General features: G+C 47.4%; 1 protein-coding gene across 7 annotated transcripts in view; it reads right to left on the bottom strand.

The window, feature by feature from the left end:
- Positions 1–26,480, bottom strand: part of TLN2 (talin 2) — a 463,505-nt gene that overhangs the window by 61,202 nt on the left and 375,823 nt on the right. For all 7 annotated transcript variants that reach the window (XM_067029739.1, XM_059058563.2, XM_067029737.1 and 4 more), the window contains 7 exons: positions 23,299–23,439; positions 22,651–22,832; positions 21,406–21,538; positions 18,194–18,295; positions 13,826–13,996; positions 4,538–4,684; positions 275–376 (listed from right to left, as the gene is read on the bottom strand). In XM_067029739.1, coding sequence (XP_066885840.1) covers positions 275–376; positions 4,538–4,684; positions 13,826–13,996; positions 18,194–18,295; positions 21,406–21,538; positions 22,651–22,832; positions 23,299–23,439 — 978 coding nt within the window. The remainder of the gene's footprint in view (positions 1–274; positions 377–4,537; positions 4,685–13,825; positions 13,997–18,193; positions 18,296–21,405; positions 21,539–22,650; positions 22,833–23,298; positions 23,440–26,480) is intronic.

Raw genomic sequence — 26,480 nt, forward strand, 5'->3', positions numbered from 1 at the left:
TCCTTTGCTCCCCTGTCCTCATGCCCAACTCTCAGTCATTTTTAATTCCCTTTTGGAGCTTTTTCGTGAGATGAGAAGTCCAGCAGCCTGCGGCTTCTAGACCACAGGCAGCCAGAAAGACCACAGATCAGGACAAAGCTGAGGCCCAGGAGGAACGAGAAACACAGAGAACTAATCTCTCTCCAGTACAGACCCCAGATTTGAAGACTCAGTGGTATGGTGGATAAAAGGGCAACCAACAGTAGGGTGCAGGGTGAGCCCATTTTCTTCTTACCATTTCCTGAGCTGTTACCGCAATGGCTTTGGAGTATTTAACCACTGTTGTCTGATAGTCAACAAACGTCCCCTTTGGTTCTGGAGGAGTGCCTTCATCCAGCTACAGGGGAGAGGAAGAGAACCCAAAGGTCATCAGAGGCCTGTTCAAGTGGGGGCTTTATTTTTTAGAATCAGGAACTTGGGAAAATGGAGAGGCCTTCAGAGTTTCTTGGGTCCAGAGTCAACAGGACCCCCCAACTTCTGTGATAAGGACCTCATTAGAGGTGCACATAAGGTACTGGGGGCACACAGGCAAGGAGAGGACCCCCAGTGTGTCTGAGGGGAGTGGCAGGGCTGTCCAGAGGAATGATGTTTCAGCCAAGTCTTACCAGGTAAGCAGTGTGCCACACACAAAAGGTGGGGAAGGAGTCCCAAGGAGAGGGAATAGCGCTCAAGCACGTGGAGGTGGGTGTGAGCCAGAACGTGCAGGGAGGTCAGAATGGCAGACAAAGAGCTCGGGGAGGCCGCAGAACCTCCATCATGAAGGGCTTCCCTAAGAACGGTATAGCCCATGGATGTCTCTACCCTGGAACACTCACTTCTGACCTAAGCTGGGGAAGAGAAGGAATTGGAAACATCAGGAATGACTTGTTCATCTGACTCTAGTACCACAGGAATTGAGAGAAGGGTGAGGTCAGTGTGGAGCGGGACAGGTGGAGAAGTGGGAACAGTCCCTTGAAGGGCTGGGGATTTATTGGCTCAGAAGTCTTGAATTTAAGACCTGGTTCCAGGACTTGTGAGTTAAATACCCAGCTTGAGGCTCAAACTGGTTCTCAGGACCTTCACTGGAAACGTCCAAGCATCAGAAGGTTGTAGTAAAGATCGACTGAGACGATACCTCATCTACATGAAGGGAGAGGAGAGGATAACCATGAAAATGAAGATGATAATGTCAATGATGAGTATGATGAAGAAAAAGGCCACCCATCCTCACCACCACCGTTGTGACTGTCACCACTGGTTGCTGAACGATATGCTAGGTGAGGAGACAAGGTGAACAGAAATGACCACAGGAAGAGTGAGTGCAGTGAGTACGAGGGGGCTGCTGAAGGGGTGGGAATCAGGCTGGATCTGTTTGATGAGGAACCTTGCAATCATGAAGAAAATGGTGGGATCTGCAGGAGGCAATGCTCTGTCTGAGAAGATCTCCCCGGCAGCTCTCTGCCAGATGGTCTGTAGTCTGGGAAGACATTAGGGACCAGAGGGCAATTAGGAAAAGATTAGGTGGAGTGGTCAGTAAGAGCTACCTGTCGTGAGTAAATCCAAGCTACAGTGCGAGTTGAATGAATGAATCACTGTAGCCTAGTATATAACGTGGTTGCACAGGCCAGGATGTAATCTCTACCAAACCAACAATCCACAATACAACCTCCAGGGTAATTTTGCGGTACGCGGGCCTCTCACTGATGTGGCCTCTCCCGTTGTGGAGCACAGGCTCAGCAGCCATGGCTCACGGGCCCAGCCGCTCTGCGGCATGTGGGATCTTCCCGGACAGGGGCACGAACTCGTGTCCCCTGCATCGGCAGGCGGACTCACAACCACTGCGCCACCAGGGAAGCCCCAGGGTAGATTTTTTTATGTTTCTATCAGGGAGTTAGACACTGCCAAATATCTCCATCACACTTTGGGGGCCCGCTGGTCAAGTGAGGACTGAGCTGTGGACTCATACACTCAGTATAAATTAATTGGGCATCTTGTAAGGGTCGGGCCATGTGCTGGGAGCCTTCATATGAGATGTGGTGTAACTGCAAACATGCCAGGATGTTGGACTAGAGGGCAGCTTAGAACACAGTGGCCACTGGTCACCGTGATGAACCTTCCAGTGTGAAGACAATGAGAGGAGTAAGAACAAAGTAGTGACTTTTTTTTTAGGATTTCAGATTTACTTAGTTGAAAGAACTTTCCTTTATTCTGAGATTATAGCCTTCCTACTTTTTATTTTTGGTGTTAACATGTCCTTTATTTTATGAAATACTACTGATGTAGATATCAGGGTTTTTGTTTTCTTTCTTTAATTACCTTCTTTGGCCAAAAAGAAAAAACACCCCCCCCCCCAACACACACACAAACAAACAAAGAAAAGGGACTTAGTCATAAAATCCCAAAGATTGAGACTAACCTCAGTGAAGGGGGGGGGGGGACGATTTAGAAAACTTGATTTGCCCAAGGTTATCCAGAAAGCTGATTAGTTCATGGTAACCTACAAATTCCCAAACCTTCTGGTGCTTAGATACAGAGAGAGAATTTCAAGGAAACACTCCAGAGCAGAAGCTCCAAAAGTGGCAAGAATTGCACTGAACTTAGAATCAGCTTTGGGTACACTTGAAGTTTTTCTGCCAGTCACTGCCTTTTGGAACTTTAGACAATGATTCTAAGAGTATATCAGTGTTTTAACCAAATAACCAAACCTCAGATAGAAAATGACATACTTACAATGCGTTGCTGCTTGGGGGCTCAAAGGACCTGAGATATCACTTAATACAAAATCTCCAGTGATGGGCAGGCCGGGGTGGGCTTAGAAAGGAGACAATGGGGAAGAGGCATCATGCAGTACCCAGGGTGTCAGGTCAGGGTAGACAGGAGTTTAGGGGTATCAGTGAAACCCCATTATCTACTTTGCAGAACCGAGGGGAAAAACCCCTTTGCTCCTGGCCTCTGGGGCTCATGTTGTTAGTGGCTCCTCATTATTGCTATCAGGTAACACCAGACCTATTTCCCAGCCCTTCCAAAAGAATCAGACATGTCCTGGGCTGAGAGAGCAGATGTTACACCCCTGAAATCAGACAGTACAAGAGCCACTTTCCTTATTAAAGATTCAGTGCAATATGCAAGGCTAAAAGGCTATCAAAAAAAGACTTCCATCTTCCAGGGATTTATGGAACTCTTCCCTATCATTAGAGTGATTGTGAAAAATACCTCCTAAGCAGAAAAAGATTATCATTTGAAGTTCTCATTTGTACTGAGAAACCTTGAGCTCCATTATTTAATAACCTTGATAGATACATGGCTTAATTTCAAAGCTCTGGTGTTCCCATGTCCTGAAAACCAAACAAACCCACTGAGACTTATCCAAGGGCCTTGAGGAAGAGGGCAATTTACTCGTGTTCTGCCGAACCGTCCAAATTTGAAGCATGAGAAGCCCACAGCAGAAATTACTGGAGTGCTTTGACAAGGCGAGCCTGGGGTCTCTAAGGGATCCCCAGCATCCCAGACTAGCCTGGGACATTATCAGTCTGATAATGTTTGCATAATGTTTAATGGGAATTATCCTAATTATAGTTTCAGGCTATCATCTCTTCGTGGAGATAGAACCAACCAATCTTCTCTAAATTAGCAATTAAAGACCACTTATTATCCTGAAAAATCACATTAGTGTATTCACAATCTGACAATGGACATTTCCAAACACAGACGAAGTCTACAGTTCTTAGCTATGCTATCAGAGGATGGCAATTAGACATTGACGAGTAGTTGTTAATTCTAATGAGCATCAAACTGACAAGATCAGTGAAGGATTCCTTGGGGATCCTTCAAAAGAGCAGGAGATACTGTCCAGTCATCCTTCCCTACCAACCCAACTCAACTGATGGGTCACTGGAGGAGAAATGATACCCCTGTCATCTATGTCTATTGTCTACAACTGGTCTCTGAGGGCTTTTACACTTAACCATTTCAGTGGTCCCTGCACCTGGCTAGATACCAGAACCATGGGGAGATTTTTAAATTACTAGGCTTCACGCCACAGAGATTCCAAGTGATCAGGGCGGGGGTAGGGCCTAGGAATGTGCATTCTAAAATGCTCCCAAGGATTCCAAAGGAGCCATTCTGAAGACCAGCACTTGGGAATCACTTTGTTATTTCATTTTGGAGTTTGCTCCCCACGACAACCCTAGAGGTATACAGGGGAGGTAAATAATTACTTCCATTTTATAAGTGAGGGGACCAAGGATGCCTTCTCCATCTCTTTTTCCCCCGTGTAAATGTGGAAGGAAGGGTGCGACTGGCTTACAAAAGTAATGAATGAATAAGAAAGAATGAAGAATATGCTGGACATATGATAAACAGACACCTCAAGAAAAGAGGAGGCTTGCTAGTGTCAGCCCGGATTAGAGGGCTCCTCTGACAGCTCCTTCAAGAAAAGCCCCTGGGACCAAGTTAGAGGGAAACCTTGGAGGAAATGGGGCCAAGGAGTGCAGGAGAGCATCTGGGGGCCCAGGCCCACCTTGCTCATGGCTTCTGCGATGGCATCGACCATGCCTCCCACCAACCCCACTTCACTGGCAGCTTCATTCAGTGTCACCATGATGTCGTCCACGGCCTCCTTCATGAGCTGGGCGGCCTCCGTGATGGCATCGTGGGTGTGCTGTGCCTGAGGTGGGGGACAGGGGGGAGAAGATAACTGTAAGATGTTTCCATAAGCAGAAGACAACGGTGCTCAATCTCTTAAGAATCACTTCACTTCTTTTACAGATAACCTTAAAAAGCAGAATATAAAACTACATCCCCATTATGGAGCACAACAAATGTATTCTCTATTTTTTCCTTTTCTTTATTATGTTTGTACATTTGTTTGCAAAATCAGAAAGACAAAAAGAAAAAGATCTCTTTTTGCAAACAAAAGGAAAAAAACCCCTGCAATTTCAACCAGCGTCTTATGATGTGACTAATTTTACGTTACTATGTTCAGGGTGGTAGAAAGAGAATGCCTCAGATTCCCTAATAAACAAGTTGATGGATTTAATAGAAAAAAAAACTATATAAAGAAAAACACGTGTTCACAACAAATGCACTTCTCTTCAAAGTTGCCCAATACACTATAATTCCCTTTCTATAAATACAACTGGATTATGGAAACAGAGATACATACAGGAGGCAGAAATCTGCAGAAGGCTACATGGGTTTTGGAACTATGTCACAAATTACATTTACATGAGTTTGGAGGGACGAATGATGAAAGTTCTCCAGGGACAGACACTCTGCAGGCAAAGCCTGAGTGCTCGTGAGTTCCCCTAGACGGTCCTCGGATAGATGCTTTAACAACATGTATGGAGCCCAGAGCAGGCCCTGGCAAATGAGTGAATGAAAGGATGAAAGAACAGTGGTGCCAGGCTCTCTAAAAAACACCCTGAGTGATAGCAAGATGAAGGAGCAAAGAGTGTAGGTCCTGGGGTCAGAAAAAGCTGGGGTCGAATTCTGTCTCCACTGCTAAGTAGCTAAGTGGTCCTGGGCGTGGGTTCCTAAGCAAAATGGGAATAATTATAACAATGCTATGCAGTGGAATTCTGATGAGATGATATGGTTGTAGGCATCTTACCGTTTATAATAAGAGCAGTCTAGTAGGGGACCGTGTCCTTACCTGGGAAATGTGAAATAATGCAGGGTATTTTGTGTCAGAAGTGCATTGCATCCGGTACTGGATGCCCCCGTGCAGTGGCCACGGCTGCCCTGATGCTCTTCAGAGGAAGATGACCCCTCTAAAAGGCCCAAGGAATTGCACCTTTACTTTGGTAGATGAGAAGGTAAGGAAGCCAGTGAGAAATGGTAAATGATAACTCTTCTGAATGATTAAATAAAAGAGAAGAATTCCAAGAAGAGGCTACGTGAGCCATAGGAACTGGCTCAGCCTTTGGAATTGAAAAGCCACAGGAATCAAGAAGAGTCCTTCCAGACCAACAACTGACGAGATGTGAAATATAGTAATTATGGTTATTCTCAAGGCAACTGTGCCAGGACGCAAATGTGAACTACTGACCATCACTACTAAAGTGACTTTAGAAGGTAACAGTGACAGCCTTGAGGAACAAGGATCCCTTTCACTCTTCATCAACAGGCCAGTGTCCACCTTCTCTATTTCTTAGGCCCTCCATGGGGTGGGGAGGCGCCGTCCTCTCTAGGCAATCCCCCCACCCCCGACCCCACCCCGGTACAGAGCTCTGGCTGCCCCCTCACAGCTCTTCGCTCTCACACTCTGCCTGCAGAGACTGGTTCTGTTTGCCCCCTCCATCCTCCCCTCTTTTCAAGGGTTAGCCTCAATACCACTCCTAGCAGAAGCCCTCCATGGATGACTACATCCTCATCAATGTTCCTCTGGACTCTTACAGTCCTGAGATGCAACTCTGGAATCAGAGAGTCATCAGAAGGCAATGGCCTCAAAGAAAAGAATGGGGGGCAAGTGAGGCTGCCTGATTTCTGAGGCTAGGTAATGCAAAATGATACAGCTTCTGCCTGGCTCTCCCTTAGGACATGTGCCTTTGAAGTCCTAAGCCTCTGTGTGGGAAGGCTGGCTATCTTGACGCTGTGTGCCAGGCAGCCTGCACGGAGAGACCACACAGAAGTAGAAAGGGGTGTTCTGGACCCCAAAGGTCTGGGTGATTTCCACTCAGGCATCAGACCTGGGAGTGCCTGAGCCTCAGGTTGTTCAAACCCCAGCTGCCATCTGGCTACAATGGCAGGAGGGACCCTGAGTGAGGACTGCCTCCCTGGGTTCAGTGGATCTGCACATCTGCCAAGAGAATACAAAAATGGTGGTGCTTGAAGTCACTAAGTTTTAGGATGGCTTGTTTGTAGCAACAGCTAAGTGGGACAGCACCTAAAAAGGGCTCCTAATCCAGCCTTGGCATCAGAGAAGACTTCTCAGAGGCTTCTAGGCCCTGGAGGAAGAAGCCAGACTCTAGCAGGGTGAGGAGGGGGGAAAAGGAAGAGATTTCCAGGCAGAGGGCACAGCCCGTACCGAGGTCCAGAGGCGAGAAGGAACGTGCATTGCGAAGATGAGTGAAACGCCGTATGTCAAGGGGACTGGTACAGTGCCTGGCCCACAGCTTGCGCCCCCTTCCATCTCTCTCAGCCAACCCCAGCCCCATCTCTCCAACCAGGCTGCGTGCTCCCTGCAAGCAATTTAACTCTGCTTCCCTCGGGAAGGTGGGTTTAAGGTACCGAACGAGACTCATTTTTTATTTTCGGAGATATTTTTACAAGGATGACCTTCATGGGACATTGGTGCAAACCTCTCCTCTGGAGAGGCTTACTTAGAAATAAATGGAGCCATCTGTGGTTTTTTTTTTTTTTTTTTTCTTGCGGTACGCGGGCCTCTCACTGTTGTGACCTCTCCCGTTGTGGAGCACAGGCTCCGGACGCGCAGGCTCGGCGGCCATGGCTCACGGGCCCAGCCGCTCCGAGGCATGTGGGACCTTCCCACACCGGGGCACGAACCCGTGTCCCCTGCATTGGCAGGCGGACTCGCAGCCACTGCGCCACCAGGGAAGCCCTCAGCCATCTGTTTTTAGGCTTCGAGAGAGCATGGGTGGCAGAGCTGAGGGCAAAGAAGTGGCATGGGGGAGTCAGACGGCCCTCCCCCTGCCCCTGAGCCATGGGCTGGGCTCACTGGGGCTGAGATGACATGCTCTAGCTCCTCTGACTCGACCAGGAAAACCGGACAGCATGCCTGCAAGTGCTGGCAAGATGCCAAGGGCTAAAATGAAAACCAACCTGAGGGCTCAGTGGGACTTTCATACCAGTGTCAACGTCTAGGTTCTTATATCTTGGGCTGGGTATTTGAGTACTTTATAGACAGTGCTTCATCCTAGTTGACAGATAGGGAACCAGGATTAACAATAAACATCAAACCACAGAACAGCAGCCGTACAAGGATAGCTGCTGACATTTCTGAGGGACCCGTCTGTGCCCGGCACTGCGCTGTCTGCTCTTTAAGAGATGTACATCTCTTAAAATCCTCACAGCCCCCTGGAAGGTGGGAATTGGGTGATATCCCCTGCGGGGACCCCTCTGACAGCTGCAATCTGAAAATGAGAACTCAAGCACTTAGAGCTAATAGGCCTGGTGGAGGACAATTGCCGCCGACCAGCTGGCCATCTGCTGAGCCTACACCACTGGTCAAAAGGAAAATGAGGCTACAGCCAGATCAGGTCAGATTTACAAGGACTACTGAACAAATAAACCTTAATGTAGGGAATGTGCCATCTACAAGAGGGAGGTTTCAGCCTGTCTGCCCCAAACAGGGTACTTTTAAATGAGGTAAAGCAACCAGGTACCATGTGGCAAAAGCAAGGGGCCTCAGGACCAGCTACTTCTCCTAATGTTGGCTGGGTGCCCCCTCACTTAGCATCTCAGCATCAGCCTGGCCCCAGCTCTCTCAGAGGCTCAGGCATCCTGACACCTCCAATGTCAGCCATTGGAGGCTCCACGCTTGCCTATGAACTTGTAGCCAGTTCACAGTTCCCAAGTTTGCTCCTTGGAGTCCCTCCACAGCCTAGCTTGTATGTGTCTTCCAACTCCTGGTAGCTTGCTACAAGATGAGCCCTGGCCCTGGAACCTCACCCACTGTTGAAAAGTAAGGCATTTGGTCGATCTTTGTTCCAGGTTCCTGGGAGCCTTTAACCCCTTGGCATTTCCCAAGTGATCACATGAGTGTTTGTTACTCGTGGTGGGCCCCTCGGACCACACAGTAGTTTACGCTAACAAGGTCTCGTGGGGACCGGTAGGTAGATTAAGGTTGGGGGCTGGCCGCGCTGGAAAGACCAACCATGTGATTAGAGGGTTGGGGCTTTGAACAACATTAACATCATCCTGACCACAGACCTCTGGGGAGATGAGGGGGCTGGAGATGGAATCGTCGGCCATAGGACTGAACTCAGTCAATCAAGCCTACATAATGAAATCCCAATAAAAGCTCTGGACAGGAAGCTGGAGTGAGCACCCCTGGTGGGTGATGCAGAGCAGTAATCTGGGACAGTGACACATCCTGAGGACATGGAAATTGCAAGTTTGGAACCCTCCCAGGCCTCACCCTCTGGGTCTCTTCTTTTGGCTGGTTGTACCTTTTATAATAAAAGTGTAATTGTAAGTAGAGCAATTTCCTGAGCTGAGTTGTTCTAGCAAATTACTGAACCTAAGGGGCAGTGAGAACCCCTGAATGTAGCCAGTTGATCAGACTGAGAGTGGTCTACGAAGCCTGGAGTTTATGGCTGGTGTCTGAATCGAGGGCAGTCTAGCAGGGGCCTGTGGTCTTACCTGGGGAATCTGACCTAATGCCAGGTAGTGTCAGAACCCCATTGCCCAGGCGCCAGGTCCACCCATGCAATGGCTGTGGCTGCCCCTGACCCACCTCAGGGGGAGAGGACCCTTCCAAAAGGCCCAAGAAATTCATCTTTACTTTGGTACATGAGAAGGTAAGGAAGCCAGTGAGAGATGGTAAATGATAACTCTTTTGAGTGATTAAAGAAAAGAGAAGAATTCCAAGAAGAAGCTACGTGAGCCATGGGAACTGGCTCAGCCGGCAGAATTTAAAAGCCACAGGAATCAAGAAGAGTCCTCCCAAATACAACATCTGATGAGATGTGAAATATGTGATCACGGATGGTTATCCTGAGGCAAACGTGTCAGGATGCAAAGCTCTCTCTCTGAGGGATGTGATGGAATGAACTGGTAATTTAGGTTAATGGCTGATTTCATGGCACAGAGAAGGTAAAACACTAACTGTGCAGATTGCTTTATTTTGATGGAAGCCTGAAAAGTGACATCTCCTGTACATAACCCTCCAGAGAGAGCATCTCACACAAATATGTACTCATTTATAAGAAAGGTAAAATTTAAGGTGTGCATTTCTGTAAATCTCACTTAGAATGAGGTGACTATTGGTGGCACGAAAATGTTAGCAACTCTGTACATTCCTATTAAACAAAGTACACATTTGTGGGGAGACGTGAGAGCGGCTTGCCAAGTATCTGCTCTCCCATGCAGCCTTAGGAAGGTATCAGAAGCCAATTCTGGGGGTGGCAGAAGTAAATCACCAAAACAGTTCTCTGAAACTCCTTGGAAAACGTAAAGGACACTTTCTCCACACCAGAGCATCAAGACCTACAAAACCACATCCTTGCTCTTGGCTGTCCCAGAAGTGAACCACCTTCCCATCTACTCGTGGTGAGGAATTCTTTAGAAGGCCTGCTTCTCCTTCACTCCACATGTTTAAGTTTTTACAGATCCTTAAAGGGTCAGCTCAGAGGCTGTGAGGCCTCCTCCAATGACTCCAAGCCTTACCCAGAGCCGTGTCCTCTAACTCCAATGGCAAACCTCATCTGGAACACACCACTGAGGCCTAATCCCACACATGGACTGCCTGAGCACACTAGCTCCAGACCCCAAAAGACACAGTAGGCTCTCAATTAAGGCAGCCGTAACCAACCAAAAGCAATCTGGCAAGTGGAGTCAGCAGGCTCAACAATGAGGTCATTATTTTAGAATCTGGAGGGGATCCTTGTTACTGCTCCTCACAGAGCAGCAAAGGAGAGAAATCAGACTCTGTTCTTTTTTGGAAACGTGTCTGAAGTCTACTTCCAAGGGAGCCTTATTTCTTTTTCATAGTGCTTCAACTACAAAGCCCGGTAAAGCAGGCACAGACATCACAGGAGTTTGGAAAATGGGAGAAGGCTACAGGGGGCAGATCTCAACTTCAGTAGAGGGGAAAAAACCAGTTAATAATTAGAACTGCCCAACAATGGACAGGCTGGCATATTTGCTGGAGTGTTAGAGGCAGACACTGGAGATTCCCCTTCAAGGGGGATGGAGGAGGGCACCGAGTGGGGGAGGGGTGAGTGGGGGAGAGGTGGTGGGGGAAGCTCTGGAGGTACAGAATGAGTGTAGAAGGGGGTTCAGTGGGATGAGGGGTGAGGTCACAGAGCAAATGTCTTGTACTCATGCGATTCATTAACACCAGGCTCTGGGACTGTTACTTTCTAATTTTTTTTTTTTTTTTTTTTTTTGGAACACTGACTATGTCAGGCATATTATCTCATATAATCTCTACAACTACTCCGGAGGTATTCATTACCAACCTTGTTGTTTAGATGAGGAAACAAATGAAGTTATTTGCCAGCAAAAGGCAGAGCTGGGATTTGAAATCCAGATATGTTGGCCCCCGAAGCTTATCCTATTTCTCACCAAATAAAAGACACTGAAAACCATTTAACCACATTTAGACCACATGCAAACAAGGACTATGACATCTAACACATACGTATTATACATCACCTAACACGTAGCAAGTAACACGTAGTAAACATCTGCCCAAAGAACAGCACCCAAGGGGATTAAGTCTCTGCACTAGGCCTCTTAGAAAAGGGTCTTCAAGCCAACTTGTAGTGTCCCAGGCACCCTGTGACAAGCCTGTCAGAGTCTGCAGACAGCACAGGTACCTGCTACCAGTGACAGGATCCAGGTAAACTCCTGCATTGCTGTCACCCATCACGTGTCTTAGTTCATCACCTGGTGCTTCAGGTCTTTCACTGAGAACTGCTCCACACTGTTCTCCAGCCCACACCCCCAAGCAAAGGATGTCATTATAAAGCTTACAGTGCCGACTACAAATGCTCCCAACCATGAGGTCCCTTGGCATACAACAGAATTCCACAAGGAGCTCTGAACTTGCAGTCCAAGCAGCTGTGCTAATCTCTTAAACATCCAGAAACCTACTAATTTGAGTTCTTCTGCTGAGAATGAAAGCCCCTCAAGTTAGGCATAGAGATGTGGCAGTAAACAGCCCTGTAGAAAAGATAACGTAGAACTGGGTCTGGAAGGCAAGTCCCGGCTGCTCCAGTTTAGGGAGGGAGCAAAGGGGGCGGGGGCCCGACTCTGGGGCACCCATCACTAACCTCTCACAGCCAAAGGGTGTTCTTGTTCTTGCTCTGCCCACCACTTCAGCAACCAGACTTATTTTTTTTTGCCAGAAAACTCAGAACTACTTGAGGGCCAAGGCTGGCTCTCAAAGTTTTTAGCATCCCCAGAATTAATCTCTTACGAGTTGCCAGATACATGAATGAAACACTGAACACAGAGAATGCAAGTCCAAGACATTCATGCTGCTTCCAGAATGGCGTTTTTCTAGACTACGGATGGGCTGCATCATTTTCCACTGCTCACTAGAAAGCCCCAGCTCCTTCGCGTGCAGGAGGAGGCCTGTCACGATACAGCCCAGTCTTCCCTCCCGTCCCACTGTCCCCACACTCGGCACGTCCCGAACACACCAGACTAGAGTGTTATTTTCTTTTTTTTTTTTTGCAGTACGCGAGCCTCTCACTGCTGTGGCCTCTCCCGTCGCGGAGCACAGGCTCCGGACGCGCAGGCTCAGCGGCCATGGCTCACGGGCCCAGCCTCTTGGCGGCATGAGGGATCCTCCCAGACCGGGGAGAGAACCCATGTCCCCTGCATCGGCAGGCGGACTCTCAACCACTGCGCCACCAGGGAAGTCCCTAGAATGCTATTTTCTAAAGAGACCACAATCCTTTTATAACCCTATCTGTGCTTTGCAGATGCTCCTCCCTCTTCCCTGCCTCCTTCCTTGACCCTGCCCAGGCCTTCTTGCTCGGGGCTGAGTTGGCCTGCATCTCCACATGATCCCACATGCACCTCGCCTGTGATCTCGGACAGCTCGGCAGGTTGGCAGGGTAGCCTCAGCTTCTGCACGTGTGCAGTGGGAACCTTCCCACGTCACAGAGTTTCTATGAAGATTACATAAGGTGAGGGTATAAGATGTAATAAATGACACAGAGTCGGCACGCAATAGCTGTTAGCTCTGAGATCACCATTTTGCCATCTGACTCAATCTAGAGTCTTCTCTGCTATACCACGTGACTGATTTGAAGATCTTAGACATACAACAAAACACACTAAATGAAAAAAAATTTATATATATAATGGATACTTGTAGCTCGTAGGTCAGTATGCTACACGAATCTTTTCAGTAGTGCTCTCTCAAGTTAGTCTGCTTAGGTGAAGACCCATTAAGATCAGATGATCGTGTGCAGACAGCTCCTAGAAGATACAAGTGGTGGGAGAAGCCTCCAGCCCCCTCTCCAGGTTCCAGAACCCTGAGGAAACTTAAGGTGCATGCTGGTTTCACAAGTAAAACAATCCCTGACAATTTCTCTGACCTCGAGAGAAAAGGACATGTTGTCACCATCTTTGGCCACTTAAAGTACCTGGGTGACACATCAGGCTGAAGAAATGTTCCACCTGTAAACTGGTAGGGGAGATTTTCATATTAAACTACTGTCCCCAAGGCAATAGCAACACATGCCATGTGTGACCCTGACCATGTTTCTCTTTGAACTTAAGTACCAGGAAGAGAAACGACACTTAGTGGAAAACAATAAAGGTTTGCTTTGTGTCAACACGGAACAGGTGCCGGGCAGGTATTATGGTTTTTACTCCTGTAATAACCACACAATACATGTTTCTTTCCCAAGGATGCTTACCTACTACACACACTGTCACGGGAAAAAAAAAAAACTTCTAAATCAGCCTTAATTCTGTGCATTTCTTGGCTTTCCTCTTAAAGATCCCCAGGAAGGCCAAGAGAAGATTAATTCCCACCTTTAAATGGAAAATCAAATGCCACCATCCAAAAACTGGAGGTGCCCTCCCTGGAGGGACGTGATACGGAGGAACGTGTGCTGGCTTCTCAGTGTCCTAAGTGAGCCCCTAGCATCCTGAGCTGTACCTTGGGGTTTCCTCCACCTTCCTTGGCTGCATACAACATCTGTAGGGCAGACTCTGCGAGCGTCTTGGTCTGGTCCAGCACTGTCATCTGCTGCTGATGGTCCAGAATCTTGGAGGCGACACCCACTGCAGCTAAGATCAAGGGCTCAAAGTAGCTTGCCAGTTGTGTCACCTTTCAAGACAAAAAAAAAAAAAAAAAAAAGCCCCAGATGCAACATGTAAATACTGTGTCTCGTTTAGGAGCCCGGCTGCTGGGAAGGGGGCTGGGACAGGGATGGGATGAGTCACAGGGAGAGGCAGATCTGCTGGACTTCACTTTTGTTTTTTTCTATTTTACATCCAGTATTACGAATTACAGTCACCATGTTATATACATATTTGGTCCTCAGACCTTATCCTTTATTCAACTTTCCTTTTGAGAGTACTTGTAATTAATGAACTCTTGTTCGGATTTTTCTTCTTCTGGGGAGCTCTTTGTCTGTCTCTGATCATGGCAGAAGTGCTAAGAAATCTGTTCTGAGATCCACAGTTAGGTGTGAGAATTTTACAAATCTTAATTTTAATTTCACAAATAGAACGGCTTTTGAAAGAACCAAAGGTGAGCATCTTACAAACTCAAAAGGAAGGGGTATAGGAGAGGGGCAGGGGAGCATGGCAGTTGAGAAAAGCAGCCTGAGAGTAAAGGCACCCTCAAAAGCATTTTAGGAAGCCAACCCAACTGCCCTCCGCCTCAAGTATTTTGAACAAATCATAGATTTGGAAGAAAAAAAAAAAAAGCAAAAATGATTTCCCATCAGTCAAGATGTGCTGTTTATGATGAGCCCAATCTGGGAGAACAAAAAAGCCTAAAGACAGCTAAGCACTGTTGCAGCAGAGGCCTGTCTCCGGTAGGTAACAGCATCGATGGTGCATACAGTTGTCCCTTGATATCTGCAGGGGATTGGTTCCATGACCCCCCACGAATACTAAAAATCCGTGGGTGCTTAAGTCTCTTATATATAAAATGTTGTAGAGTACAGTCGGCCCTCTGCATCTGTGGGTTCGACATCCGCAGATATGGAGGGCTGACCGTATATGCTCACCAAAACTCACCATCTACCTAGCATCCATAATATCAGATTTTAACATTTTGCTTTCCTTGCTTCAGACACCGTCATCTATTCCCCCTCAGATAAAACATGAAGACACTGATCACACTTTTCCATTCAACTCCTCATCTTGTGTGGCGATTACTAATTGCTAAATTATTCCCATCAGGTGTATTTAAGTTCACTCGATGGGAATAGCCCTCAACTCCCTTAATGCTTCTGTAGCCAGCAACTCCCTTAATGCTTCTTCTTCCCATGATGTGGAGGAAGAATGAGGGTGATGCGGATGCAGGCAGGAAGGCTGCTTCACATGGGCAGCAGCAGTCACTAGGTCCGCAACAAAGCAGGGGGTGGGAGTTGGGGGTGGTGGTGAGCGTCCAAAACATTAAAGTTCATTAAAGCTAATGGTGAGACAAGACTATCGGCTAACAATAAACATACTTTGACTGTTTTATCCCCAATTACAGTTATCTTACGGAGAGGTTTCAAAACACTTGAATAAGGCTGCTGCTGGCCCTTATGGTGCTTTGTATGAATTTTAAAGGAGCCTCCCATCCTCTGGGCAGACCTGATCGATGTCAAGGCACATGACTTAGCGGGATTCCGGCAGCCCCCCATCCTGCCCGGCTCCCTGCTTTGGCCAAAGACCTCTGTGTAAGGCCCAGTCTGCATAATCCCCAGGGTATATTATAGGCAGGGACAGCCCTGCATATCTGCATTGGATTTCATCTCTTCTTTCCCAGGAAGAGTGGTGTCGCCACCAATTGCAGTGATGGGTCATCAGGGGTCAGGGCTCAGGAGGGGTCCCGTAACTACTAAAGGAGTCAAAATGTTTAATGCATTAGAATCTAACATGTTTTCTCGATTCGTTTTATTATTTTAAAAGTACATTTTATCAATGCAACTGTAAAATGTCAAGGGTTGCTGTGTGCTGAGCATAAGTAAACACAATTCAACAGGTGCCCGACTTCCTCAGGGAGGGAGGATGGCTGGGTGGAGAGGAAGCTCTGCTTTCAAAGCCTCTAGATTTGAATCCTCCCTGCCAATTCCTTTTAAAGAAATCTCAGGCAAATTGCTTCCTATTACTAAATTTCAGTTTCCTCCTTGGTAAAATGTGATAGCACTAAGTTCCTTAAAATTTTAGGGGGATTAAGTCAGTGTGCGTAAAGGCCTCAGTACAGGTCTCTATGTAGTAAGCACTCCACACACACTAGGGGTCATTATTCTTCACATATTGTAGGGCAAAGGTTTGGAAGGGATGGGATTTTTCCTGTATTTAGGAAGTTTAGCAAGGACTCTAATACTTCCTGTTATTGAGACACATGACAGAACAGGAAACCTCCTCCCCTGAGTTAGTACAGAAGTGAAAATAACACAGAATTTTGAGTATTTGGTATATGATGTTGAGTCCCTAAGCCTAGGATGGCAGAGTGGGTTGAATGGTGACCCCCAAAAAGGTATGTCCATGTCCAAATTTCTGAAGTCTGTGAAGGTGATCTTACAAAGGGGTCTTTGTAGGTGTGTTTAAGGATCTGAAGATGAGATCATCCTGGGTTGCTTGGGTGGGCCCTAATCCTGATAACAAGTGTCCTTAGAAGAAAGAGAAGAAGGGAAGGCAGAAAAGCGGGAGATAATGTGACCATGGAGAGAGACTGGCGAGATTCAGTCAAGGAATGCCAAACGCTACCATAAGCTGGAAGCAGCAAGGAATGGAGCCTCCAAAAAACGTGTGGCCCTGCCCACGCCTTGATTTTGGATTTCTGGACTCCAGAGCTGTGAGAGATTACATTTCTGTCGTTTTAAGCCCCCCAGTTTGTGGTACTTTGTTACAGCAGCCATGGGAAACCAATCCAGGCGGGGTCTGAGAATCTGCCTTTATCAATCATTCCCAAGTGGGACTGAAGCTGCTGAATTGGCACCCCACCTGAGCGCCATCATGAAGCAGTGGAACCAGGTGGGAATCAACCACCAGCCCACGACCCCTCTGGATAGAGGCCCCCTAGGCCTCCCTTGCAGAAGGTGAGACTCATTTAGCCAAAGGACCAGAGTAAATTGATAATTCTGGTGACACAAAGTTTCTTTTCATGCCACCCACTGACATAGGAATTAATCTTCCACACTAAACAACATAGGGCAGAGACAAGGATGTTGTCCTAGGAGTCTAGAAATATTTTCTTACGAAATTCCTACTGGAATCAAAAGTAACTGCTGAAGAGAAGTTCGGTTTCTCTGCCAAACTCACTGTCCCCACAGCAGTCACATACGCAGTGCTCCAGCCTCCAGGCCCGTTCTGCACCGCCTCCCCCCCCCCCGCCCCGCCCCTGCAAACTGCTTCACACAGGTGGACAAGCCCTTTCTTATTATAAAGGCACTCAGGTGAGAAATGAAATTTACCACACTTGCAATGGCAGAGAGATACTGGCCATTTTAAACCCAAACACCTCTCCTTAGACCCAGCGGGAAGCTTAGTAGGCCCTTAAGCTATTCTGTATTGGAAAAAGCAGGAATATTGATTTTCTAAAATCAATACCTGCAGAGATGATTTTGGCTACTGGATTTCTTGATCTGCACATCAATACTGACGGTAGCACTGACAAATGCTAGGAAATCCTGCAGCTTGTTAAAAACCCAACGTCTGCCCTCTCTCTGGGAGGCACAGGCTGCTTGACCAGACAACTCTCCTTGAAGGATTTGCAAAATGAGCCCCAAACAGGCAGAACATGATGCAGCACCTGCAACCATGGGGGTATGAATGCTCAGGTGAAGGGCTAGCAGAGTGGCCACACGGAAAGCTTCAGCTGTCGAGGGTAAAGTCTGCAAGTTTGCTTTGCTTCTTCACGTGTGAAAATGGACACTATATTAGAGGCTGTGGAGGAAAAACATGCCCTAAACACACCAGAATGAGGCTGGCCAGCCAGGACAAAAGATGGCAGACACCAGGCCATGAATGCCAAGTTCAGTCTCTGGCTTGTCCCGGGGAAGATCAAGAGCGACAGGTGACTGAAAACTGCCTTGGCGGCTGCAAAGTCTAACCATTACCAGAAAAATTTCCCTGTAGCTTTTGTCTCAATGCTAACTAAGTAAAAAGAGATCCTTGAAGTGGTCATTTTTGGAGAAGATGTTGACGGAGGCTGAGCGGTATTTTCTCTAGTGTCAGCCGGCAATGACACGGCCCTAATACCTGCCCTCAGGCTTTGGGGAACAAGAACAACTAAATCAATAACAACTCCCCCCCATCTCTTTCTCACACACTCTCAGCAGGATCCCCTAGTGCCCATTACCTTATGTCCCAGCTGAGCTGCTTCTCCTCGAGCTGCTGTGGCAATGGGATCGATTAGGTGCCCGATTTCCTGGACCACTGAAGTCAGCTGCTCCTGCAGGGCCTGATAAGGAGAGAGAGCTGTCAAGTTCAACTTACAACAGCTCCACGTAGTTGTACTGATTTAAAAAGGTCCATGTGGGGCTTCCCTGGTGGCGCAGTGGTTGAGAGTCCGCCTGCTGATGCAGGGAACACAGGTTCGTGCCCTGGTCCGGGAGGATCCCACAGGCTGCGGAGCGGCTGGGCCCGTGAGCCATGGCCGCTGAGCCTGCGCGTCTGGAGCCTGCGCTCCGCAACGGGAGAGGCCACACCAGTGAGAGGCCTGCGTACCACATAAAAAAAATAAAATAGAGTAAAAAGGTTCATGTGAAAGATAAGGGAGGCCGAAAGAAATGGATATAAAAATGCCTGGGTGTGGCCCTCCTCGTCCCAGCAACCCTCAGTTTCCCTGGGCTAAACCCCTCCTCCCCACAGTTCCATCCATGAGGGACATGAGCAGGCCCCAGGAACACATTTCCTACTGGCTTCTCACTCCTGGCAACCATAGTAACAGCCGATGCTACTGGTATCCTTTACTTTGGGTTATTCAGCATAATTACTGGAAAGCTGGAACCGCGGTGGCTTTCCAAGAAGGGAAGGCAACTGTGTCCAAATGGAGGTAACTAATGGTGGGGTCTGAGGGAACATCCAGGTTGCAGTGTCCTCAGAACTAAGAACCCCTTAAGCGGGGAGTAGGGAGCAGGGTGACGTAAAAATGACATCAGCTCTCTTAAAGCAGGACTATTTCCCAGAGAGCACACTGTGAAAATGCCAGGTGAAATGCCCACTAGGCTATGGTCAGGTGCTCTGTTCACTGTATTTGGTGATGCGGATACCATTATTGAAAATGGCACCATCAAGGAATTTCTTCTCAGGTTTGAGAGACAGTTTAATCTCTCCATCCCAAAGAACTGAACTCACGCTATAAAGAGATGGGGCAAGGTATCTGGATGATGCTGAAGTGTGAAGGGGGCGGTGAATTCAAAGATGGAGAGTGTTAACTAGTCGCGGGAAAGATCAGATCCCTCTGTAGAAATCTTCACAGGAGCTTCTTCAGTTCATAGAGTCCAGATTAACAGATCAGAAGGCTGGACGTTTTACGTCTGCACTCACCAGCACGGAATGGGGTGACTCCTGACAAAGTGACAATGTCCTGCTCATAGAGATGAGACTCAGGCTATTCTCCTACCGAACAACCCTGCATATGGATATGGGCTGGGGGGCTTTGTGCAGAGTTTAGTCAATGAGAAGAGCAGCCTAACCCGCTAACTTGAAAACAAAAAAAAAAAAAAAAAAAAAAAGGAAAAAGTTAGAGAGATGGAGGCAGGTAGAGAGAAACCTCCACACTTCCAAGGGTCTTATTTAGCAAATTACTTCTTATCTTCCCACTCAAAATGTAACTACAGTCAAGAATGCAAGACTAGGGCTTCCCTGGTGGCGCAGTGGTTGAGAATCCGCCTGCCAATGCAGGAGACACGGGTTCGTGCCCTGGTCCGGGAAGATCCCACATGCCGCGGAGTAACTAAGCCCGTGAGCCATGGCCGCTGAGCCTGCGCGTCCGGAGCCTGTGCTCCGCAACGGGAGAGGCCACAACAGTGAGAGGCCCGCATACCGCAAAAACAAAAACAAAAACAAAAAAACAAAAATAAAAAACCAAAAAAAAAAAGAATGCAAGACTATCCCAGCAAGGTCGTCTTACTACAGATGGCTTGTTAGATTAAATATGGTATAGGTAGGAAGCCCATGCAGATAAAGGGGAGGGATTTTTTTCCCAGGGAGGAAGTCAAGACAGAGGATATGCTTTGGTGATGGTGTTGAAAGGATGGGGGTGTGAGGGGGGTGCTCGTCATCTGTTTCTTGCTCAGGGTGCTAGTTACAGTGTGTACTTGGTTGGTGGTAGTTCAGGAAGCTGCACACGTATGACAGGCACACTGTTCTGTATGCATAGTCTACTTTAATAACAGGTTAACGATAATTCTAACATTCCGCACAGGATGAGAATACATATTCCTTCTTTCTTTCCTTGGAAATGGGGGAGGCGGGTGAGGCAACAATGAAATACACAATTCTATTAATAAAAATGAGCAATTCTGGGCTTCCCTGGTGGCGCAGTAGTTGAGAATCTGCCTGCTAATGCAGGGGACACGGGTTCGAGCCCTGGTCTGGGAGGATCCCACATGCCGCGGAGCAACTAGGCCCGTGAGCCACAACTACTGAGCCTGTGCGTCTGGAGCCTGTGCTCCGCAACAAGAGAGGCCATGATAGTGAGAGGCCCGCGCACCGCGATGAAGAGTGGCCCCCACTTGCCACAACTAGAGAAAGCCTTCGCACAGCCCAACACAGCAAAAATAAATTAATTAATAAACTCCTACCCCCAACATCTTAAAAAAAAAATGAGCAATTCCAATTCCAGGCCCTGCTTACAGAAGGGGGCCAAAGTTCATTGTTGATGAGTTCAGTGTCAGGAGAGAAACACCAGTCAACAGACCATTCATATTTATTAAGTACCTTCTGAGTGTCAGGCACTTTCAACAGAAAGAAAGAAGTATGAACCAGGGGCCTTTGGACAGGTAACAGAAAAAACTCAAAGGAGACAAGTAGGAAAATTCTTTTCTCAACTTTGGAAAAATGGGCAAGAGAGGGCAATGTGGCTCTGAATTAACAGAATGCAAAGGCTCCCTCAATACCAGATATTGAGTAACAAGGGCAGAATCCTTGATCTCTGCATGGACCAAACACATAGTGTTGAATGCTGAATTCGCCCATTAGTCAAAAAAGTGCTGAAATATGACAGGGAAGCACTCAAAATTTACACGCTTAGGTCTGCTCTACTGAATATGGTAACCCCGACTGACACACTCTTACCTGACAATGATCATTTCCCTCCAAATTTCAGCCAAATCTGAACCTTCCACCCCCACAGTACGTGTGTTCCTCCATCAAACCATCATTCTCTGCTCAGCATTTGCCCTACCCCCTCCCAAAACTTCCCAGGCTGGTTCCAGGGGAAGGTGGCCCAATGATGAAGCTCTTTATCAAAAACATGTTGGTGCCATTCCCCCATCCCCAAAGCCTGATGTTGGGATTCTTCAGTACTTCCAGAGGCTTCCGAGCTGGCCACAGAGCCCTGCATACCTCCACAGAGATGTCGTCCCTCGTGGCCAAGCTCTGGCTGACAGCCGCCAGCGAGGCCTGCTCGATGTCCCGGATGCACCGGTTGATGCTGTCAATGGAGTAGTCACATTCCCTCTGTCCAGGGGCCTTGTCCCTGGAAGGGACACAGCAAGTAGAATAAGGGCTCCACGGAGCGCAAGTCCCAAAACCTGCTCCAGAACTGGTGGGCCGGAGCCCCTGTCTACTTTCTATCCCACTCGATTGCTTTAGGGAGTGAGTTCCCGACCCTTGCTTGGCAATGCTTCTCTGCATAGCTCAGGAATTTCTTCACTTAAAACTTGTGCTAAGTCTATTTCTGGTGGGAAGGGTAGGCTGCTGTCCACTATCTCAGGCTGATGCCAGGCAACTGTAAATGAAACAATTTGGACTTGGATTCTCCACTCACTGGCTTAGGCATAGGACCCTCATTTAAAAAAAAAAAAAAAGTCAGTGCTATTTCCAGTGCAAATATACTATGCTCTCTACATTGCATACTAGTCGAAAACATCCTGGGCTGTGGTAGGAGTTAAAATATTTAGTGGATTTTTCTTTGCAAGGCATTAAGAAAGAAATGCCTTAAGTTTCAAAAGCAATTTCAAAAACAAAATATACCTGAGGAAAGGCATGCACTCTATGCTGTGGGGTAATTAACTTTGGTCAACTTCAAAAATGTTTTGTCTACTCAAGGGATGATTTTTCAGGCTCCTACTATCACCATGGAGGTTAGAGATGCCCAGAGTTACTCTGGGAGCTGGAATATTCTTTTTGTCATATTATCAAGGTAAGGTAACCCCAAATCCTGCTAAATAAGCAGTGGTGCTCTCTGCCTAATCTCCTAGGTATCGACAATATGGTACAATGTTTACAAGGACTGGGACTAAAGCAATCATGCCTGGGGATGCCCTTGGGAATGTTATCTAAATGCCTTTCTGCCTGAATTCTCTAATCAGTAAAAGAGAGACAATAGGAGTATCTATTTTACAAGGTTGTTGTGATGAACATATACTATAATACAGGTAAAATGCTTAGAATAGTATCTAATATATGATAAATACTTTAGTTATCTATTACTGTTGTGACAAGTGCTACCGCTGGTCCCAAAGAGGTAAAGAAAAAGATGATGACAATGATCAACCATGTTGCTATTAAACAAAAGTCCCGATGGGCTTATCCCCCTCCTGCCCTGTCGGATGCAGGCCGCTAGCAATTTCTAGAGGAGACACTAACCTGATAGACGTGATGAGACTCTTTATAGAGTCAGAAACGGTGTGGGAATGTCCCGCTAGCACGGACCAGGTGGGCGGGTCTTTGGGGTTGATGGCCAGTGAGCGTGCAGTGCGGATGAGGTATGATGAGCTCTCCAGCATGGTCTTGGCTGACACCAGGATTGGTTCTTGTGCCTGGGAGCCCTGGGACCAAACAGCAGAAGGGTCAAGGGCAGGGCACACAGACTAAGTGAATGACTTGGACCCTGGAAGGTCATGTTCTTTATCAAGTCACTACCTCTGTCCTTCGAAAGGAAACAGAGGGTAGGGAAGCATGGAGGCTGGCTCACATGGGGCCTGGATGATGAGGACCTGGGGCCATGCCACTCCTTAAATATTATTTTTGAGTGTGACACACACCAAGAAAGAATCAGCCCCAAACCTATGCACAGAGATTATTCTCAACATATAAAGCCAAGACGTTACCTCTTAAGTGATGTACAGACATTGAGTTTCATGAACTCTGCTTGTATCATCAATGACAACTGTAACAGTGCCCTACATATTTGACAGAAAGAGTTTTTGGAATCCTTAACTGTTCATGCCCATTCAGTGCCACACAAAACAAGCCAAAGGCCTCAGTATCACCTCTGCTGCAAGGATTCCCTACCTCGGAGCTGATCTGGGCAGGAATGCTGACAAACTCAGGGTTGGAGGCGAACGCTGTCAAGTTCTCCACGGCTTCGATCAAGGGGGCGGTGGCAGTTCGACACTTGTTGCGGTTGTCCTCAGAGAAATCCCCATCCAGAGCCTGATGGGAGAAAACACAGAGATCACTCCTGGGCTGCAGCAATCACCACCCAGTGAAAAGGAGGTGGTTTAATGGGAATACTGAAAATGTCTGGTGAATCCATAAACAATGAATAAGAACTGATTGGAGGGATCTCTGCCATCAAGCAGAGGGGCTAAGTAATCAATGGTAAGAAATAAAGCTGAAGTGTGCGGCTCACAGGCCAACTGACCTCACAGCCCATCCACTCCCCACTTAACGTGATTCAAAGAGCGCCTGCTCTTCGCTCGCCTTGAGCCATGCTGCCTATCCCTGTGGCTGAGCCACTTTCTTCCCTACTTTTGAGACTATAACCCTTTGGCTCTCCCCTCCATTTCACTCCAATTACGTCTATTCCTTTGCCAAACGACAAAAATATCTTACACTGTGTACCGCTTTCAACTTCTTTTAAGCTATTTTTACCTGGATGTCCCTGAAGGACTGATGGAGGGAGGGCTTATGTATCTGTCATTTTCAAATGAGCAAACTGGAATGCAATGGGAGAAAAACAGACTAGAACTACTGCCAGCAGTGTGGACAAATCTCACACATGCAATATTTCGGTAAGGAGGCCAGACACAATAGGGTACCCGCTATAGGACTGCATTTGTGCAAAAGTACAAAAACAGGTGAAACTAATTCTGGGTGTTAGCTGCCAGGTCACCCTTTGGAGCCAGTGAGACTGAAGAAGCAGAAGGGGGCTTCTGGGTGCCGGCCATGTGCTGTCTCTTCAACTGGCCACAGTTACTTAGGGGTGTTTGGCGTGGGAAAATTCACTGAGCCTACACACATGGGCTTTTTATCTATGTATCTTTTGCTTCCAAAGTTTATTTCTTTTTAAAATTAGCAGCAGTAATACCATGGCACTGAATGATTAGTCACATCGCCGATCAATAGCCTGCACAGAAGACAAGCCAGGAAATCGGCCTGTGATGCATGCCAGGCCACCCCACAAAGGGTCAACCCTTGGATCCCAAGTTCCCCAACCATGGACTGCGCCTCCTCAAGCACAAGGCTGCTAGAACCGATGGCCTGTGACCAGTGACAGCACCCCTGGCTCCCGGCAAAGGGCAACATTTGAGAAGGCAGTTATGTTTGTCGAAGAATGTAAATTTCTTTGTTAAATGACGAATTAAACTTTTAATTTAACCATTATGAGCAACATATACAAGTCAATTTAGACAATTAGTGAACAAAAACCAGAGGCACCAGCAATTACAAAACAAACCGGATCTGAGATGGGAACATTTCTATTTTTCAATAAGGCAAGAGTAGGCAGGCACGGTTAGTTTAAAGGCTATTTGAATAACAACTATATTCCAATCAAGTCTTGACAGCTTGGGGCAGTAATTACACATCCGCCATGCTAATATTCTCTGAGGAACTCCCATAAGCCTGGCTAATTTACCGTCTTCACTAGTACTGTGCATAGTTTGCCTCTGCTTATGCCCTTCTCCACCAGATAGGCACTGACCTTGACCCTAACTTCGCCCGTTCTGTGGTTCTTCCAGGCCCAGTGGAAACCCTATGTGCCTGCTACTTACTCATATTTATGGCTTCAGTTCTGACTCCACTCACATACTCAGTAAAAGTTGAGTTAGCATCTGTTACCTCCACGGAAGCACTGCACTGGCGACATGGCAGTGAACCGCCTGGGTGCTCTCCTCTTGTTGCACTATTACCATCATTGACTCCTTAAGGTCAGGCCCTACCAGGCTTCGGAGCGATTTGGGCACACATTGGGAGGCCAGCTGGGTGCCGCAGAGCAGGAGCCTGACAACAGTGGGCCCAGCACAGGCGGACCGCTGAAACAGGCAGATGGCAGGAGCGGACTTTGGCATCAAAGGAACTCGCATCTCAGCTGCACCGATTGCACCCCCTCCAGTGGGAGTGATAGGGCTTCTAGCTCAGTGGAAGATGCCGAGCCTCTCAGCGGTGCTGCTCATTTCTCCTGCTCCTTTTACCTCTCCACACTCCTCCCATCCTCTTTTCTACTGTCTACAACACTCTCGGCCTATTAGGAAGACAGATGTCTGATCATGCCACCAACTCTTAGGAGAACTTATTACACACGACAAGACGATTACCCCAGGTAAATCCCAAGGAATGGTTTTCTAATTGTGCAGTTTCATCGACTGCACCAACAGGATGAAGAAAGGATTTTTTTTTTTTTTTTTGAGACTGGGCCCTAAAATCAGATATCATGTAGCCCACTGCGGGTCAAGGGCAGGACCCTACCCTGAATAGCGTGGACTCTGGACTACAACGCCAAGCTCCAATCCAGCACTGTTTTCCATTTTCAAGAGGGAAAAGCCATTTCCTCCAAAGGAAGAATTGAGCATCAGAAAGGATGGTTTGTTTACATGGACAGTATTTCACATCTGAATGCTGCTTCCACTCTGGAGATGGCTGAGCAACCCCAGTAAACTGAATACTCAAATCTGGCCAGAGGTGAAACTTCAGGCGGGCACGACAGTTTTCACGTAGATATTCTATGTCACAGAATGTTTAGTACACCCGTCATAACAACGAAAGGGTAAATCCACTTAGCCAAATGCCCAGGCCCCATCAGGACCCTGGGCCAGCTCCTCTGAATGTTCTCACACTTAGCAAAAATCTCACAGGGATCTGGGAGAAACAATTTCTGCACGTGCACCAGAATCAAAGATTCATGGACTTTGGGGGTTAGAAGGGATCTTAAAGGTCATTTAATCCCAAAGCTCCAATGTTCCAGGTGATAAAACCAACACCTAGAAAGTGACATGCTAAGCCAAGTTCATGCCTCACACCAGAACCCAAGACCCCTGGCTCCCTTCCCTCCTGCTGACCTTAGAAAAGGCAACAAGAATAAGGCGTAAGAAGCCCAAAAGGTTTTTTTCCCTCCTTTTTCTTCTCAAGAAACCTATTTACCAATCCAAACAAAAGGACGATCAAGAAAACCTACTTACAGCCGACTTAAAACCGGTTAACGAGAGCTGGACCTGGTGTCTTTTGGACGCCCTGTCAATCAATGCTTAATGGCA

The sequence above is a fragment of the Kogia breviceps genome, chromosome 3, assembly GCF_026419965.1.
Source record: "Kogia breviceps isolate mKogBre1 chromosome 3, mKogBre1 haplotype 1, whole genome shotgun sequence".
NCBI lineage: Eukaryota > Metazoa > Chordata > Mammalia > Artiodactyla > Physeteridae > Kogia > Kogia breviceps.